The sequence below is a fragment of the Athene noctua genome, chromosome 7, assembly GCF_965140245.1.
Source record: "Athene noctua chromosome 7, bAthNoc1.hap1.1, whole genome shotgun sequence".
NCBI classification, from domain to species: domain Eukaryota; kingdom Metazoa; phylum Chordata; class Aves; order Strigiformes; family Strigidae; genus Athene; species Athene noctua.
This window is the reverse complement of record NC_134043.1, coordinates 41,936,941-41,955,906: the sequence shown is the minus strand read 5'-3', so window position 1 is coordinate 41,955,906 and position 18,966 is coordinate 41,936,941. Positions and strand designations below refer to the sequence as shown.

The 18,966-nt window shown below is 39.3% G+C and overlaps 1 protein-coding gene across 4 annotated transcripts in view; it reads left to right on the top strand.

The window, feature by feature from the left end:
* Window positions 1–18,966, top strand: part of PDE1A (phosphodiesterase 1A) — a 164,615-nt gene that overhangs the window by 140,210 nt on the left and 5,439 nt on the right. For 3 of the 4 annotated variants that reach the window (XM_074911024.1, XM_074911023.1, XM_074911022.1), the window contains 2 exons: window positions 873–1,057; window positions 11,892–12,167. In XM_074911024.1, coding sequence (XP_074767125.1) covers window positions 873–1,057; window positions 11,892–12,167 — 461 coding nt within the window. The remainder of the gene's footprint in view (window positions 1–872; window positions 1,058–11,891; window positions 12,168–18,966) is intronic. The other variant, XM_074911025.1, reaches the window with a different exon arrangement.

Here is an 18,966-nt window from a genome sequence, read left to right as displayed (position 1 = left end):
ATCCATAGCCTATTCTTTCCATTCTCTCCCATTCAACATCTCTGGAGCACTCGGAAATTACCATTAACTTTTCTTGTGCAGTTCTCACTGATACGCGTTCATTGCAACTGTATTTTCTGATTAATGGAAAAACATTTGTATGCACATTAACATCTGTCTTTGATACCAGTGAGATAAACTACACAGCATAATTGAGTAAACAAAACCTGGTATGACTTGATTACCTGTGCAAGGCCAGAAACAGGTCTGATTTTTTAATCCTAAGAAAAAAAGATAGTTCATTATTTTTTTCCCACCTTTGCATGTTATCTGTATATTCAATACGAATAATGAATTTGACATTTACTTTACCTTACACGTAAGGCAGCTGCGGTAGCTCATAAGTGGATTTTAAAGCCACTCTTCTAAATCCTGCATTGACTACACTTGAAGGCATATACCTTGAAGAGAATTTTCAACTGAAGCTAAACTTATCTGTCATACACTTTTGTGTCTTGCTTTTTTTAAATAGGTCAAAAAATAACAATCAGATGTCTTTCCTGTGAGCCCCAAAGACACCAATCACTATTCAAAAACACAGCCAAGAAGCTGCTTCACAATAGCTACATAAACATTATTTTCAAGAACCGACTTACAAGTAATGTCACACTTTTTTCAAGAATTCCCTGGGAAAAAGTCGTTAAGAATTGGTCCCAGGTCACAGCTTCATGAGTTGAAGAAATGTTTTGTATCTTAGGCACTCTTTGTTGAAAACTATATTTCAAGTCAGTGATTGCATGTAGGTCCTATGGAATTTGATTCAAATTAACTGTTTGTGCATTATTAAAATTGCCCGACTGTGTTCATAATTCAGGGTTTTTTCCCTTCTGCAGCCAAAATAGTTTGGTACCAGTAAGCTATGCTGAAGCACAAAGACGACCCAGTTTTAAAAGTACAAGTGATGGAGGGGCTCACACAGAAAATTCTTTAGCAACTGTAGACCTAACGAGCTTTAAGAACAACTTGATGAAGATCATTCAAGCAAACAAAGAAAGATGGAAAGAATTAGCAGTAGAAGGTATGATGTACTGAAGTGGAATGTTTTTATAGGTTACTCCCTAAGATCTCTCCTACTTTCATTTTTTAGTTTCCTTCAACCTATAAAAATACATAGTTGTCTTGTATTCATGTATTTTATGTCTTAATGTTTGTTTAGATGGTCCCATTTTGCTCTCCCAGGAGGTATGAAGAGATGTAGGTGATCAGGGGATGAGAGGATTTCTCATAGCCTCTACAATAAGACTCTGTGCTGCTCAACTTATCTTTAGAGGTCTGGTTCAGAAGTGTGCATTCTTGCACATTTAATCATAACTGATAATGACATCTGCTTTAAATGCTAAAATCAACAATTCAAAATAGTACGTGCTGCCACATTTCTTAAGAAATGTAAAAGTTTTACTTTGCTATTAGAAATGCTATTTTTTCCCCACTGTATGGAACAGAATTCACTATTGCAGGCTTCTTGGGACTATGCTGTAGGCAATTATTTAAATGACTCAGTGGATCTGAAGATTTGGGCAATCACAGCATGTATTAGACTGTAACAAAGCAAAAAGTCACTCTTGATTTGCCGGGTGATAGTTAATAAAACCAAACCTGCATCGAGCATCTTAGTTCATAAATCACACCTGAAAATTGTCTGGAGTTACAGTTATCTGAGTGAAATGATATGTGATAACTGTTGGACACCATTTATAACCTTGATCCAGGTTAAATGAATGACATTTTGGAATATTTTGTCCACAGTCTGTCTTGTTTCCGAGTAAGCACCTGGAATATTTCAGTATATCATTTCACTACTGGGACTGGTTTTATTGTACGGAACCTGATACTGACTGCAGGGAATGGTGTCCTGGAACGCGGTACCAGCCTTGTCTTACATCCCATCATCCAAAGCGGCATCTTTTTTCTCAGAGAGATGTAGACAAGACAGACAAGACAACACTGCTGAGCAGTGCTAAGTTCTAATTTAGTGCTAAATTGCGAATGAATATTCTCATTAGAAGAGTATTCAGTAAGAACAAGCTTCCATAAATCTATTGAGACAATGATTTGAGAGGTAGATAGAAGGGGCAGCTGAGGAGGAGCTTTAACTAATATTGTCTCTTTTTCATGGGCAGCTTCATATGATTGATCGCCTCTCTTGTTATTGTCCAGCTAACACTGACTGGTCAAAAGGACAAAGCTGCTAATTTGAGATGATCAGTAGTAATTGCAGAACATCGGTGTGCCAAGGCCACTTAGCTACAGCCTGAAGAAATCAAGCAGCTCTGGGCTATCGACATGCAGGGTCCTTCATTATGGAAGAATGGAGAACCTGCTATCTAGAAGTCTGTCACTTCCAGTTACATGTAACTAACCAGTTTGATTTTGGCACATCAGCTTTTTAGTACGTTCTTTTGGACTTGCACAGTGCTGTCAAAGAGGTAATTCCCAGCACTTTGTAGTGCTCTATAAATTACTGATACGTTTAGCCCAGTTTTACTGGGCTGTTGACAGGCATTGAAAACAGAAAGCTGCTCACAGCAAGAAATTTAAGAATTCTTCTGGGTAAATGATTGTTTCCCTATACAATCAATAATAATGTGAGGCCCGGCAAGATCCAGGAAATTCTGGGCATGCTTTCTACTGTGAAAAAGAGAGTTGTTAATGTTTGAGACTACATGGACTTTGTTGAGATTGTGGCTGTGCATACTCTAGGATGACCTTCTTTTCTTCCATCTATTTGACTAATGAAGTGTGTCTAAGTATTTCCTGGACAGAATTATGGAATTACAGTAGAATGTATAATAGGAAAACTGATGGGTAAGTGGAAATAGCTGGTCTTGAGTCCAGAGCTTGATGAACAATATCAGCTCTGTGTGATCGTGGTTGAATCTGGTTTGCAAAACCTCTGTGAGAGCAAGGAAGAGATTTATAGAAAACTATGCCCATAAAGGGACTACTTGCAGCAACGTCTGCTGTTGACTGGAGCATGTCATGGAGACCTTCCGGATGCCTGATTAGAATCTAGGAGAACCTTGTGAATAGTACAAATACTTTTAGGTACAGATTTATATTTTGTTACTACACAGATAGTGAGTTTTTAAATAAAAGTTGTGGGGGCATTATATAGGTTTTGTGAAAGTTAAGAAATTTTCCATTCATTTGGAACGGAATGTGTGGGCATTTACTCCATATGTGGGCTAAGTGAACATAGGCCTCTATAGAGCACTATCTGAGATAGCACATAAGTTCCATGTCATATAATGGGAGAAGGAATCTTCCCCAACGGGTCCAGGTCAGCAGTTGTGAAGCTGCACCCTGCAAAGGCTGAAAATCCTTAATCAGACTGTGCAAAATTAACATCTAGTAAAAAATGAAAAATACTGGAATACATCCCCTTTCCACTTGAAATTCCTTTCATATTGCACTCAAATTTGACTAAGCTTGTAAGTGAATAACCTGAGACCTTGAACTTCAGATAACCACTCCAGATAATTTGTTCCATCCTCTTTGGATCTCACATTACCTTCTCTGACTCTATTGCTTGATGAAGGATGCATACGTATGAAGTTGTGTTTTATTCATATGTTAGTAGGAGCATGTATGAGGGAAGAAATATCAGGTGTAAATCACTGCCAGGTGAAAGGAGCGTTGCTATTGCTATTCATTGTTCCTAGCTAGATAATTTATGACAAGCTGCAAAGTGCAGTGAGGAGGTCACATGTGTGAGGACAGTGTGCCACGGTAGTAAGCAGGCTGGCTGCTAGTGTAGATCTCCAAACACACTTCCTAAACAGACTATGACAAACAGTACTAGAGCTGTTAAAAGAACCATCTGCATTCTTGTCTGTGAGTTCTGCAAACACTAGACGTTTTTCCCAGATTAGTTCACAGGCTCAGGAAAAGTTGTCTGTATAAAATGTAGTAATGCAGATTCACAAGTAGTATAGAACGGAAACTAGCAACAATCCATGTAATTTCCTGAGGATGACCTGAACTCATTCCAGCTTCTCACCTTTTCAGGAGAAGGCTGCTCATGTAGCACTGGCTGGGAGTCAGTTCAGCTGGAGCAAGGGCTCCCTCAGCAAGGGTTGGAGAAGGTAATCCAAATCCTGTGCCTAGACAGTCCAGAGCGGTAGACCAAGACACAATGACAGTGTTGTTGACAGAGCAGCTTGCCTGGAGATGCTGGTGATACCCTTCCCTGAAAAGATAGTTGCCCCTGAGACTTGATTCAGAGCAAAGAGCTTGTACAAGGAACAGTGTGATTTATTTTGGAAAGGCCTGTGTTAGTAAGGAAAGTGTTTATCTACCTAGGCAGCTGTTTGAGATCTTCCTTAACAGAAGGCTAGCTAAATAATATGGCTCCATTTTGCTAAAAAGGCCATGTCTTGTATAATTGATGCAGAAGAGCTCAGTGCTCTATAGCCTAAGGGTCCTCAACCTTTCACCACTGGAGAATTAGAGGAATGTTTCTCGGGCCTTTCAGGGAATGCAGTTAACGGGGAATTACCATAATGATCAAACATCTGGGATGCTAATTTGAAAGCCTTGATGTTTAATTAATATTCCAAACCCCTAATCACCAGATAATCTGTCTTTGTTCAACTCAACACAGTGATAAAAAGACCATTCCATCCTGTGCTTTTTTTCAACACATAGTGTTGACTGCTGATGCTATTTGCAGTTGTGGTAGTTGTAGCAAACAGACAGGAAAGAATCTCAGATGTGTCTGAGAAGTTCTTTTATTAAAGAAAATGTTTGATAAATTGGTTTTAAGGTCTGGAAATTATTGACCTAAGCAAGCTGCAAGAAACACACAGCTTGTTGGCAAAGATTTAAATATCATGTAAGATCCTTCATGGTACATTTCTTAGAACATAGAGAAATTGTAACACAATGATTTAATATTTTTAAAAGACAATGTTTATTCCTTATGCGTACAATGTCTATTCCTTCGTGCTTATTTTGTTCTCTAAAAATGTTCTAAAGATTTACTAATCAAGTTGTTCAGTGTTTGGCAAGCTCAGGTACTCTTAACAGAATAAAAGGGTATGGATTATAATCATACTTACCATCTGTTCAGTAGACGTTGTTATAAATAAAGTTACAGGTATAAATAGGTATCATTACCTTCACTTTAGAGTTGTGCAAAAAAAAACCCAACGCAGGCCCTCACCTCAGGTCATGTTGGTAACACGACGGAATGTAGCATACAGACCAAGGGTCCAGCTGCCAGTGGAATGGGCCATCACTGAAGCATGCTAACCTTGTTCACCTTCAGGATAATACAACAGCAGTGTTTCTTCTTGTTCCCTTTTTATGCTTACCTAACTCTTCTGAAGAATTAACTGTTACAGGACCTGATCAAAGGTTGCATTATTTCTATGGAAAGTGATCAGTGACAAACCTTGTCCTCGACACCTTTTGGCAGCGTACCGTATGGTGTATGGATGGCTGGGATGACTGGCCGCATTGGGATGGGATGAAAAATATCTGAGGCTGAATGAGGCTCTTGCACTGTCCTGTGCCTAATTTTGATGGTAAAAATACGAAAAAATGACAACTATTGTGTTTTAGGAGTAGAAATCAGCTTTTCCTTCCCCTCCCTTCCTTCCCACCCCACCCCCGTGGGCAGCAACTTTAAATAACAAATGTCTCTTCTGAAAGACCTCTGCAAGGTACCTGCAGGCCCCCCTCAGGCACTTTCAGTCCTGCATACTTCCAGTCACAATAACTACAGGGTTTGGTTCCATTTTGTCTGAAAGATTTTCTCTGCAGAGTCACTAATAAGAAGAGAGTAACAGCTGCTGAAATGTGAAAATCTGAGAGTGATGATCTGATAGCATGTTAATGTGATTTAGCAGCCGCTAGGAAGGATGAGCGGCAGGACGACATGGGTGACAGTCACAGAAATCAGCTGACAGTTTGGCACATCACATCTACCCTAATGAACTGTTTTAATCTGTTGGAGAAAAATAAATTCAGGGAGCTAAAGGAGTCCCATCTCAGACCAGTGACAGTGATTTTAATTACAGTGCTAAAACATTTAGATCATAAGCAGTTTTTGAGCTAATCCAGGAAAGTGTTAAGAACAAGTGGGAAAGGGGGAATTTTCACCATTGTCTGACGAATTGCAATCAATGTGTTGAGCTGAGAGTAGCAAGATACTGCTGTTTTATATCGGCAGTACCTCGTAAATCACTGACTAAAGGAATAACTGAACCTGATGGTGGGACCTGTTAAATATCCCCCTGGAGTACACACCAGAGAGCTGGCCCTCTTCTGCATTTGACACCCTGCATGACTTAAAACACCTTTTCCCTCTAGTAGGCTCAGAACAGCATGTCCCTCCCTTCCCCTGTACCGCAATTCCCAGCATTCAAGCCCCTATACTTACAGCTAAATGGCAAAAGAGAAGTAAGAGGCAGAGGTATCCACCCTAGGAAACCATAAAGTCATAAATAACTTTTAAACAAATCTTTTAGTAAAAAGTTTTGATAGCTAATTAAGCATTCACTATGTTTTCTACATGACAGAATGCAGTGACATCAAGTGCCCCTGGATTACGTGGTTTGCAGTGGCATTATATACTCCTGTATCTGTGATGAAATTTGCATGAGGAGTTGAAAGCGGAAGGAGTCAGTGTCTAAATAACTCTGTGGGTTACTGCAATGTGTTCTTGGGTTTGAAAATGGCAGGTTGGTTGAGAAAAATTATGGATGTTTGGGAACTCTTGGACATGCCTTTAAACTTACTTGGCAGTCCCAGAGGGACCAGGATCAGTCCTCTCATTTTCTGCAAAGTTTTGATGCTTATTGCTGGTCTCTTCCTCTTCTCTTTAAACTGGCTGCTGTGAGAACATGTCTTTTAGAAAGCTGCAGTTCCTTCCCGTGTCATCTTGGGTTTGTTTTTTTTGTCAATGCTCTCTGGAATTTTGTTTTCCAGTAAAAGAGAAGGCAGATAAACCTAGAAATCAAAGTTTGTGGTAATATACACAGAGAATCCATGACATGCAGAAGCATTCTTCATTACAGATTCCTCAAATAATTTAATACTTAGCGAAGAGGAACAACTTTCCTCTCTAATTCAGTAGTTTGCTAATTCTTAATACTTCAATGTCATTATGTCTTTCTGTAAAGGTAAACTATTGTAGCTTATTTTCAACACAGCCAATGGAAACAGCAATGTGATTCAGCAGAGGTTTGGTTTACTGGGGTTTAGTGCTGTGGCAGTTGCTGCCATTGGCTGATTCGAGATGTTCTGCTTACACATGGCTTTCGTGTTTTTTCTCTCCGTTCTTGTCAATACATGCTCAAGTGGTTCAGTTGTTGGAGAGAAGTAAGGTATCTTATAAACCTTGTACTGGCAGATGATAGTAGTTGAATGTTCTGTTTCTTATTACAGAAAGGTCGAGAAAAGAAAATTGATGGACACATACAGAAGAGAAAGTACCAAAATGTAGAAAAGCTTCTTCACCACTTAGCAGACCATTTCCCGAAAGTGTTGCTGCATATACAGGCAGTAGTGTAGCTGAGTTGGTGGAAGTCAGTGTTGTTGATAATGCAGACTCAGCAGAGGTTCTGGAGCAGCAGAGCAGTGGTACTTTGGAGATGACAGTCCTACAGCACAGTGCTAGAGATTAAGCCATGTGACCGTTCTAGTGTTTCATGGACAGTTTCATCCTTCGTTGGGCTGACAGGAATTCAGTGCTCCCATTTACTCCAGCAGACAATGAAAAAAAGAACTTAAAAAACTCGCTTCAATTTTCAGAGATGTATTAAGCCAAAAAAAGAAAAAGTGACTTAATGAAAGAAAAGTATCTGGTGAAAAGGGGAGAGGAAAGAAGTCACCTTCCCTAGTTAACACATTTTCTGTAGATGCAAAATTACTAAACTCCAGAATTTTTTGACTATTCTGAAATTTGGCTATTGCCTTATGACTCCTGCCAGTCTTCCAAAGAAAACAATGTATTGCAATGTTTTTTCCAGTGATTTAGCCCAGCCTAAACACCAGGGAAGAAAGGCACCGCTTCTACCATGTTTACATATCAAATGCCACTATTGCTTCCCACGAGGGACAGTGATTTAAGGCAGAAGTTCAGAAATGACATAGAAGTGCAGGAGAGTGGAATAAGATTGAATCACCCCTAACAGACCAGTTAGGAGAAACCATTTATTTTACAGATGAACTCACACAAATTTTGCTTAATAACACTTTTCTTCTTGTAAAGAAAACAATAACAGTTGAAAATATGTAAATGGGCCTGGCTCCAAGCACTTTTACCAAGTTAAAACGGAGAGCAAAACCAGCAGCAACAATGACACGTACTCTGAATTCACAACACACTTCTGTCTGTCTGCTGTTACCTGAATGGACACGATAATCCCTAAACTCTTCAGTGCCTCACTGGCCCACCCTACTCCCAAAAAAGAGGGGAGCTTTCTAGACAGCCAAGATGGTTGTTCGTCTTATTAGTCTTATTTATCTATTTACTCTTATTATATATTGTCAGTTTTGCAAATGTCAAGTTGCACTGTTCATCGAACACACCCCACTTCTGTCTCTGGCTGGCCATGGCAATGTGTGCCTGCAGGGGGCGAGGAACGTGCTCTTCCCAGCAGCCCAGTGCAGGGTGAGGGGTAGCAGCTTTGCCTGCTTCTCTTGGAGGATCCTGCCAGTTTGTGGCTGGACGGAGACAGAGACTCTGCACAGTATTTATTACAATTCTTACTGTTCAGCACAGGGGTCCAAACGTCATGCCAGATCTGCTTCTCTTATACTAGTGATATTAATTTAGCAGTGCCTTGCTTGAATTCTAGTTATTTGGTCACTGTCCTAGTCTCAGCCTCCTTTAAAGACTGCGAAATATTTCTGTTACATCAGAAACATAGGACAGCAGAAATTATAGAAAATGCCAGTTATGATATACAATAGGAAGTTCCTGTATAATATAGAGTACAATTATTAGCTGTTATGGACAGGAGAAATCTGTATTATTCCAGCACATATAGCATATTCCACAAATAGCTGACATACCATAAAAATACAGTATTTTTCATCTTTTTGGCAGTGTATTTCATAGGGATTGAAGCTGAGTGGAGCAAAGCAAGTCAGAACATAGACTCAGATGTCCAGCAGATGAGACTTAATACCAAGAAAAAGGATTGGGGGTCTTAATGTAAGTTGTAATATTGTCATAGATGATTTTGTACTTGAGGCTTTTCAGTCTCATTCACAACTACCCGCCACTCCTCCTAGTTGCTCTGAACAGATTCCTCCCAAGTGGACAAGATAATTTTCTTCAAGCTTATTTAACCGAGAGTGACTTTGAAATTTTATCACCATGGAATGGTAATCACAGACACAATTATCAGCATGAAAAGACAAATGTTTAGCAATAGTTTTAACTCCACAGATTTTAAAATTCCACAGTATTTTTCATACTTAGAAAAGATAATATTTTTCTCATGTATTCTTTTCTACTGATTTTTGGAATAAATACTATCGTACCAGTTTAAATGCAAAAGGTATGACATTTGACTAGTATGTTATGAGGTGTAACTTGGTGCAGAGATACTCCATTTCAAAGCTACATCCATCTGATGTACATAGACCTGAGTTAGAGTTTGGCTGTGTTTTAGATATCCTTAAACACACATGCTTAAGATCATCCTAAGGACTGTCATAGAAATAAGAGACCAGCATGACAGAAGTTAAGAACAAGCCATTATCATTGTTCTGATGAAACTGTAATCTTCATTTGCCAGTTTAAGTTTTGTAGGGAGTGAAGGTAAACAATTTTAAGTTTAGATAACTCAGCTTTGTGAACTAAAAAATAATAGTGAGTTTTGCTTATTTGAATATTGAGACTTATAAGAATAAAATGGTTAGTCACCCATTTATACTGAAAGAAATGTGAATTCTGCTTAGAAATGTCCTAAAACACCATTCTGTGAGAAAAATACTGTCTGTTCTTGCCATCTTTCAGGTTAAAAAAGTGTGAGCTAATATTACACTTTTATGTGCCATTATAATTCGGCACTGCTTCCTCAAATTACTGATGCATCTGAACAGCATCTGAAATATTTTGTCTTGGATTGTCCTTGGCTTTTTATAAACTTAAGGAAAAATTCTTGTAGCTCGGCCATATGGAGGCAAATATGGCACGTAAATCAGTTCCTTGGGACAAAAGCCTTAGGTAGGTAGATTATACCACGAGTGACAGATGTTTTAATTAACGTATCTAGATTGAACATCAGATTTACTCCAAGTTGCATATACATATTTCTTAGTGTCTTTAGCCCAATCACTTCTTTGTAAGAGCTGCCTTGAAGTTTGTAGAAAAAGAGTACCTGTCCAAGTTTCAGAAGATTTGGAGTCAAAAAAACCCAGGTCTCTAAAATTTGCAAAAAAACCTGTCTTCACAATTTAGAAATTGCTCAAATTTGAAAGTTCTTGGGTTTTTTTGGGGTTTTTTTTGGTTTTTTGTTTTTTTTTTTTTTAAAGTATGCCATAAAGTATAAGAACTGAAAAAAGAAGGAAATTATTTAACTATTCCATGCTTCTGCACATCAGTTCAGGTCTGGAGGTGTTCCTTTCCATCCCATTTCACAGGCCAAATTGTACTTCAGGGGGAACTTTCTTTGAATTCGGAAAAGTGAGGTGACAAAGATGCCGAATGCTGGTTGTGGTAGAAATGCCATTACAGACTGGGCTATCTTTCAGCTGTCATGTGCTTTTGGTTGGGATTTGGACTGGTCCCTCACAACCAGAGTTGCAGAAAGCTGCCAGTTGAAGTCAATAAATGACTGAATGCTTGGTTTCTTTCCTTAACGAAGTCTGCACGGCCAAGTTAGAAATATTATGTAATATCATGCAGCTATTTTGTGCAGGTATTGCTCAAACTGTAATGCTTTCACTTTTAAAACTGAAAGTATTTTGTATCTTCTATAGTAGTATACAAATCTAAAATCTGAATTCACAAAACAAATATTCTAATAGTGAGAGAAATAGGCCCTCAGTGAAGATGGTACAGTTATTTCTTTATCAGACTTTTCACCCTCCATCATGAGTTTTCCATTCTCTGTTTTCTTCATCTTCTAGTTCCTCCTTGTACCACCTTTTTGTGCTGCTCTCTTCTGTCTCCTTTTACTCTGGGCTATTTCGTTTGTATTGTTCTCCAAGACTCTGCAATAGAGCAAGGAATAGAGCCTTCAACAGAGGTTATTTTCTCCTGTAGTTGCTGGCCTCTGAAGCACAATTTCCCCCATATTTCTTCCTTCCCACTCTGTATTTGCCACTAGCCTTAATGGCAGCAGTACTTGATTGCATGTCTGTAAACCTCTATAATTGTTCCAGATGTATTAGCTGACATTCTGGACTTTTCTGCTGACTGATAGTCCAACTTCCTTCAGGGCTTCCCTTCGGTTCTGATGCCGCCTCCATCCCCAGCAAGCTGCTCCACTCCATGTCCTTTCTCTGTTGCAGAACTGATGAGCTCTGCTCCTCCTAGTCCTGTGGTGGTAAACACCACTGCTAGGGGACATGCCTGCAGCACGGGGTCCTTCTGCCCCCATCCTTCAGCTTACGGTGTGTCTGGTGATGTTCCTTGCTCTGTATTATGGCCAAAAAAAGAGGTACATATTAGGGGTCAAACCAGAAAGCGGACCACTATGGTTCAGTTGCAATAGTGTAATCAGGGCCGGAATATGACCCATCGCAAACACATCAGTGCACATGTCCTCATGCAGAAAGTCAATGTCCACAACGTTCCCATGTGCAGCTCTATCAATCGCTACTCTGAAATCAAACAACTGTGGCATATCCTTCTTATCTAATTCAAATATTTTGTTCCCTCTTTGTAGAAGAACTTGTGAAAAATGTTGGTGAACAGGAAAAAGACCAAGGCAGAAATTCCACAGATGCACAGTTACAGGAAGAGACAACAAGGATACAAAATGAGAGTAGTCAGGGAAGCGGTGTTACAACCTGTCCTCCCAGATCCATCGTCCTACAAGTAGTCTCTTTCGACACTCCTCTGAGTGATGAATCCAACTCAGAAAAATGCACTAACTCTGATCCGAACCAGAAAGATCTCACCGATGCCCAGCAAGAAACACAGAATACAGACCCACTGAATGGTAATACTTCATCACAGAGCACCAGTCAATCTAATGAAGCTGTCCAGGGCGAAGCTGCAGCAGTGTCTGGTATCTCCCTGTCAAATATCGATAGTAATGTAAAATACTGAAATAAGGTGTTGTACAAACCACCAGCATAAGACAGTTTCTTCAGGCGTGTGGAAAAACAGTAGTGTCCTAAAACCATCAAATAAAAGCTGTTTGAAATATATATAAAAAAATATAATCTTGATATTAACTATTTGGTATCTAGCAGAAAATTTTTTACATAAAATATCAAGACCTTTAGCTGAAACAGAAGAGCGATTTTAAAATAATTTAAAGATGAGTATTTGCAATTAAATAGCCGTTTGTTATTGGAGAATGAGGTAAACTTTCAAAACAGAACTATCTAACATTTTCTCTTTGAATAGGTAATTACTCTTATGCTATTAAAACGCACTGCCCTTAGTTTAGGCACCTAATATGATTATTATTTTGTAAACCACATCCTTTGAGTAAATGTAATGTGAATTTTAGAGTTAGCTTTAAGTAGAGCAAATCTGTTAACTGTAGTAGGCATAGTACTGTGTCACTCTCTTAATCAGAAAGATGAGTCTCCTGACTCTGGTTTGCAGGACAAGTGAAGCAGACAGAAAATCCTTATAATGTCAGAATATTTTTTTAGAGTGTAAGTATTTTGTCACAAGCTGACTATGATTTAGTACCTGGCCACTGTAAAACAGTAACAAGGGCAACATGACCAAGCAATAGGAATAGATGTTAACAAAGAAAGAGGAAGACACTGTGCACTTTCATTTTATTTTCTGGATTTGCTTATTGTTAGAATAAGCTTTGAGGTATTAGGGTAATAAGAATAATCAAGGCACATAATGACCCTTCTTTTCCCCACTTCTAATTAAAATGCTAAACTCGTTAATGCCTTTATGACAGTAAGCCTTGCAATATTGTGCCAGAAGTATAGCATTGTCTGGGCAGTAATGCTGAAGTGCCTGTAGGGCTCAGCTTAGACGTAAGTATATGACTTGGCATATTTCTCTAAAACGTGTTTTATGGAGATCTCCCTCTTATTTTAGAGTTCCGAATTTGAGCTCTCCATGATTTTATTTTTCACAGGTTTTTTCCATCAGAAAGAACAGATGGTTAATTTAGGGTCCTAAATCAAAATATTTACATTAAAAATAATTTCACAGCATTTGAAGTTGTCTAATAGCTGATATTTTTGTCTTTTGACATATATATTTTGCACCAATTTTTGTATTAAAGCCCAACTTGAAATTTAAGTGCCTTAGAAAAGTTTCCCATATCCTGGATGAGGAACACAGTAAGAAAAGCTACATCTTTTATCTTTCAAACTATGCAGAAGGCAGTTGTGGTGTAGCTGACCTTGGGCATCTTTACAAGTCTGACCAACAAAAATGCTGTTTGAGAGGTCAGCTACAACTCAGCATGCAGTCGGTGCACTCTGTTGCTTTGTCAGTCTTTACATTCCACCTTTCCTCTGAGAACAGAGATGTCTTATTTTAGAAAAAGCTAATCTCATTCATTTTCTAAGGCAGGGAATTTATCACTTCAATCTGCAAAATTTATGAAAAGAGTAAGAAGTCATTGAGTTTGTAATAGTGTATTTCCAAAGACAAACATGATCTGGAAGCTGTTTTTTTTTTTTTTTCAGGATGGTAAAAAAGATTTAATAACATGAATTCCATCAATCCTAGGATGTTCCTTCACTAGAGAAGGCACTATTCAAAAAGAGTTCAGATAAATAATGAAATAGAAATAAGAGATTGATTTAATTATTTTATGGAAATAAACAGTATTGGTAAAGTCTTGAACTAAAAGCCAGAGTTCATATGAGGACATTGCTCAGCTCTTGCATCACTGAAGAGGTGGTGGTACATAAACCAGGGATCTACAAGAAGTCATGGAAAAATGGGAGATACAACAGGAGACATAACTGCATCAAGTGATTAATCACACAGTAAGAGAAGCAGCAAATTATTTTTAAGGCAATCCCAGAGGCTGAGTGATGAGCTAATACTCCCTTACTGGGATCCCCCAACTTAATCTGAGCCATTGTAGGTTTTGCAGTGCACATCTCAGTTGCTGCTGATTGCCACAGAAAGTTTTGGTAAAGAAATGTGGGTTTCTCTACTGAAACTAAACATCTGTGCCTGCAAATCTTAAACTGCTGTACAAAGATCTTTGGAAATGAAATGGAACTGAAAGGATTTTTCTCTGAACCTGCCTTTACTACAAGCTGTGCCTTTTTCTGCTGGCAGGAGTATGTAAAAAGTAGAGGCTACTGGTCATGCCGCTGATTGAACATATGCCCAGCCATTGTAAAATTCAGTTCTGAACATGTCTTCAGATTGGTTTGAAAACTGTTCATCTGATGTTGTTTGTGAACAAATGTAGTCATCAATTCTTGGTGGTGTCATGGGAAATTATATCGTCACGGGAAATTATGTTGTTAAAATACTGTTGTCATGGGAAATTCAGAGAATGTATGCATTTCCAATTCTTTGGATCTTGCATTCTAGAACAGTGACTTTTTACCTATTTAGCTCTGTGACTCCTTAAAATTTTTCCACTGGAAATGTGCATCCTTGGTCAGCCAGCTTAAGTCTACAGAAACTAAATTTGCATTTCTTTTAGTCTTATCCTTTCAGGAATCCCCTCAGAAGTAATTCATAGTCCCTCAACTCAGAAAACCACAAGATGAAACTGGATTTCTGATTTATACTATCACAAAATTTTTAGTAGAGTGCTACTATGCATAGAATAAAGATATTAGTTAGGTGTTGTTTTGAAAGGCATCTGCTATTTGAAGGTATTTTTGTCATTTTATATGAAAAATCTGTTCACTGTGGTATGTTGAATTTATTCTCATACATCTCCTTCAGTGATTATTTGTGTCCATTTTCCAGCATAGATAAATACCCAGGTAAATGAAGACCTCGATGAATGTTTTGCCTGGTTTCTGTAGCATATTAATGTCGGAGTCCACTATACTTTGACCAGGTTCTTTTAGATATTCCACACACGAAGGATGTAATGTTTAATATCAAATTTACCTATCTGAAGATGTTTTCCGTGGGATTTCTGACTTAGCAGCGATACAAAATATACTGAAAGCACACTACAAATGTAAGTTACACTCTGCAAAATAGAGCAATTGCAATACACAGCTCAATCTGAATGCTGATGTGAGTCCCATCACCAGTCTCTAGAATATGCTCACCGTCACAATGCTGGGTGTCCCCAGTCACCAGTAAGGCTTGTAGATTGAAGCCAGCTCAAGCCTGTTGCTCTCTTCAAAATTCTTTTGCTAGTTGTCTAGTTTTTATACTCTATATTGGGCTGAGCCATGTATTTGCTCCCTCCGTGCTGGCCTGGCTAAATCGGGAAGACAGCTGTGTCCTCCTAATGAATGCAAGGACAAAAATCTACACCACTGGTCGACCCCCAAAACTGTGATATAGTCAGTGGATCCACTCAAGTATGTAAACCTAAGGCCACTCTCACTCCCCTTTGTGTCGAGATTGTCAGCTTTCTTTGCAACAGCTCGGTCAGCCATCCCTTGCTTTATCTCCTGAGCTTGCTGTGCATATCGCCCTTGCCCATGGCCATTTGCCTTCTTCCATTCTAGGGGCTTATTTGTCAGTCACAATATCATTTACATTCTGATTTTATGTCATTAAGTAGTTTGATTTATGCTTTAAATTTGGTAACATTTAATTCATGCATTTTTCCCTATTTTCCCAATATTAAAAAAGTCGTAGAAAAGTATTCTGAATATTTTACGGTCTTTTAAAATTATTTACAGAGGGACTATGTCATCATATTCTTAAAACTTCCTTTCTAAGGACAGACCAGCCACGTTACTATATAGTGAGAAATCTCTCTAGGTACATCATTTAAATACTATAATCTTTTAAGTTAGCACTGACCCTTTCACAGAACTTTATGCTTCTAATAAACCACAGAGGAGACCTAATATTAATTTATCAACTGTGTCATAGATGATATAAATAAATGACATATATGGTGGCTTTTCCTGTGCCCAGCTCAGCCCACATCTTTCCTGTGTATATATAGCAAAAATATATTGCAGATATTTACATCACTGTAATACACAGCGGCCGGGGCAACAGACTTTCTGCAAACACATGTTGAGACTCAGGTTCTGGCTCTTTGAGATGAAATGAATTAATACTGGGTTTCAGCAGAAGGTTTAAGTATCTCTGAAGAGATTGTGCCGCTGTGTTAAAGATAACTAAAAAGAAAGGAAATGCAGGCATTTAGTATTGGAATAGTCCGCAAAGGGAACACTCAGGCTAAAATGCATCACATTTCTCTGTCAGAGTGGTGAAATGATTTAACAACATTCCTATTGGAGGGAATCCGTTAAACTGTCATTGTTGTGGTCTAAATGTGGGTACTCAATATTAGTGTTTTTGCAAGAGTTTTCATTGCTGCAGTTTGAGTAGAATTCTCATAACTACAAATAGCACAGCATTTTCTGTTTTCCCTTCTCACTCCCTCCTCCTTTTTCTCTGTATAAGCTGTGTTTGAGATGGTCAAGGGTGAGTGTGTTGCGTATGATGCTGTAGCACCAGGCACAGAAGGGAGATATAGCACAGGTAGCATCCTTACTTTTCACTTTTACATCTCTGTTGATGGCCAGCAGATCCAGACAGGACTCTTTTAACCAAGGTCAGATTATTCTGACCCAAGCGAAGAGCAGTGACAAGAGCTGTTTCTCAGAGACCACTATTGCGACCGGTGCTGTTTAAGATCTTTGTTGGTGACATGAACAGTGGGATTGAGTGCACTCTCAGCTGTTTGCCAACAACACCAAGCTGTGTGGTGCAGCTGACACGCTGGAGGGAAGGGATGTGCCAGCCAGAGGGACCTGGACAGGCTGGAGAGGTGGGACCGTGCAAACCTCATGGAGTTCAACAAGGCCAAGGGCAAGGTCCTGCACATGGGTCGGGGCAATCCCAAGCACAAATACAGGCTGAATGATGAGTGGATTGAGAGAAGACCTGAGGAAAAGGACTTAGTAATAGTGGATGAAATACTGATCATGAGCCAGCAATGTGTACTTGCAGCCCAGGAAGCCAACCGTGTCCTGGGCTGCATCAAGAGCAGTGTGGCCAGCAGGTCAAGGGAGGGGATTCTCCCCCTCTACTCTGCTCTCGTGAGACCCCACCTGCAGTGCTGTGTCCAGCTCTGGGGGCACCAACACAAAAAGGACATGGATCTGCTGGAACAGGTCCAGAGGAGGCCACGAAGGTGATCAGGGGCTGGAGCACCTCCCCTGTGAGGACAGGCTGAGAGAGTTGGGGGTGTTCAGCCCAGAGAAGAGAAGGCTCTGGGGAGACCCTACAGCGGCCTTCCAGTGCTGAAAGGGGCTGCAGGAAAGCTGGGGAGGGACTCTGCGTCAGGAAGGGTAGGGATAGGAAAAACAGTTTTAAACTGACAGAGGGTAGATTTAGATTAGATATAAAGAAGAAATTCTTTCCTGTGAGGGTGGTGAGGCCCTGGCACAGGCTGCCCAGAGCAGCTGTGGCTGCCCCCTCCCTGGCAGGGTTCAAGGCCAGGTTGGACGGGGCTTTGGGCAACCTGGGCTAGTGGAAGGTGTCCCTGCCCACGGCAGGGGGGTTGGAACTAGGTGATCTCTAAGGTCCCTTCCAACCCAAACCATTCTGTGATATCTATGATTTTTCAATGGAATGTCACTTCAAGCAAGCAGAGAAGGTAGCATACGCATTCCCAAATTAGAGTTATTTCAGTATTCTAAGAAGCACTTTAGCACTCTCCATGCTATATTTTTCTACCTCTGTACTTTCTGTACTGAAGATGGGGGGTAGGAGGCTGAAGCCATGTCCAGAGTGCTTGCTCACTCTGGAGGCAAAGTAAGAACCTGCAGAGTAAGAACCTCTCTCTCTCCTGAGCTGGGAGAATGAGATAGAAAGTCAGAAGAAAAGCAACATAATTATTCAGATTAAAATTTCATTTGTTAGCTGTCACTGTCCTATCCTTTATGAAAAGGAGAAAACTCAGTTTTCTGTGAGTAAACGATTGAATTATAACAGAGATGGGGGACACTGGAAGATGATTTATCTGCATCCTTGGGAACTGTCACTGAATGTTTGGATGTACTATGATGAGAGGGTTCCCCATTAAAAAAAAAAAAAAAAAGAAAGAAAGAAAAAGAAAAAATGGGACTGTTTTCCTCTCCTTGTATCACATCTCTATCTTTACACGATAGTTCTCGTAGACTACTGCTTTTTATTAACAGGACTAGGTCTGCCATGGGTCCTGGTCAGTGCAAAGGAAGAACCAGAGGGTTGCTATTTTAAGAACTCCAGTTGTGACTGAACATCGTTTTTTCCACAATACCTTTGTCCTTTCCATCATCTCACTTTCATTTAATTGAATGTTACAAGATTAAGTGCCACTATTATAAGGTGATTTTTTTTTAAGTGATGATTTTCCTTTTCTCCTGAGTGATTTATTAATTGGAACATTAATTTTAAAAACTGCTTATGTTTAATTAAACAACTCCATGTTTCAATGATTTATAAATGCTAATTAGCACACTTTTAACTTTTCACTTATGATGATAGCCACATTAATCCTTAATATCAAAATGTAAAGGAGATAATAAATATGTGATAAAACAGATTATCAGTAACTTCACTCTGTATGACAGTAGAGGACTACTCAGTCACATCGAGCTGTACAGAGCATTCAATGTCATCGGCAGTAAGTAACAGAAAGCCTCTGG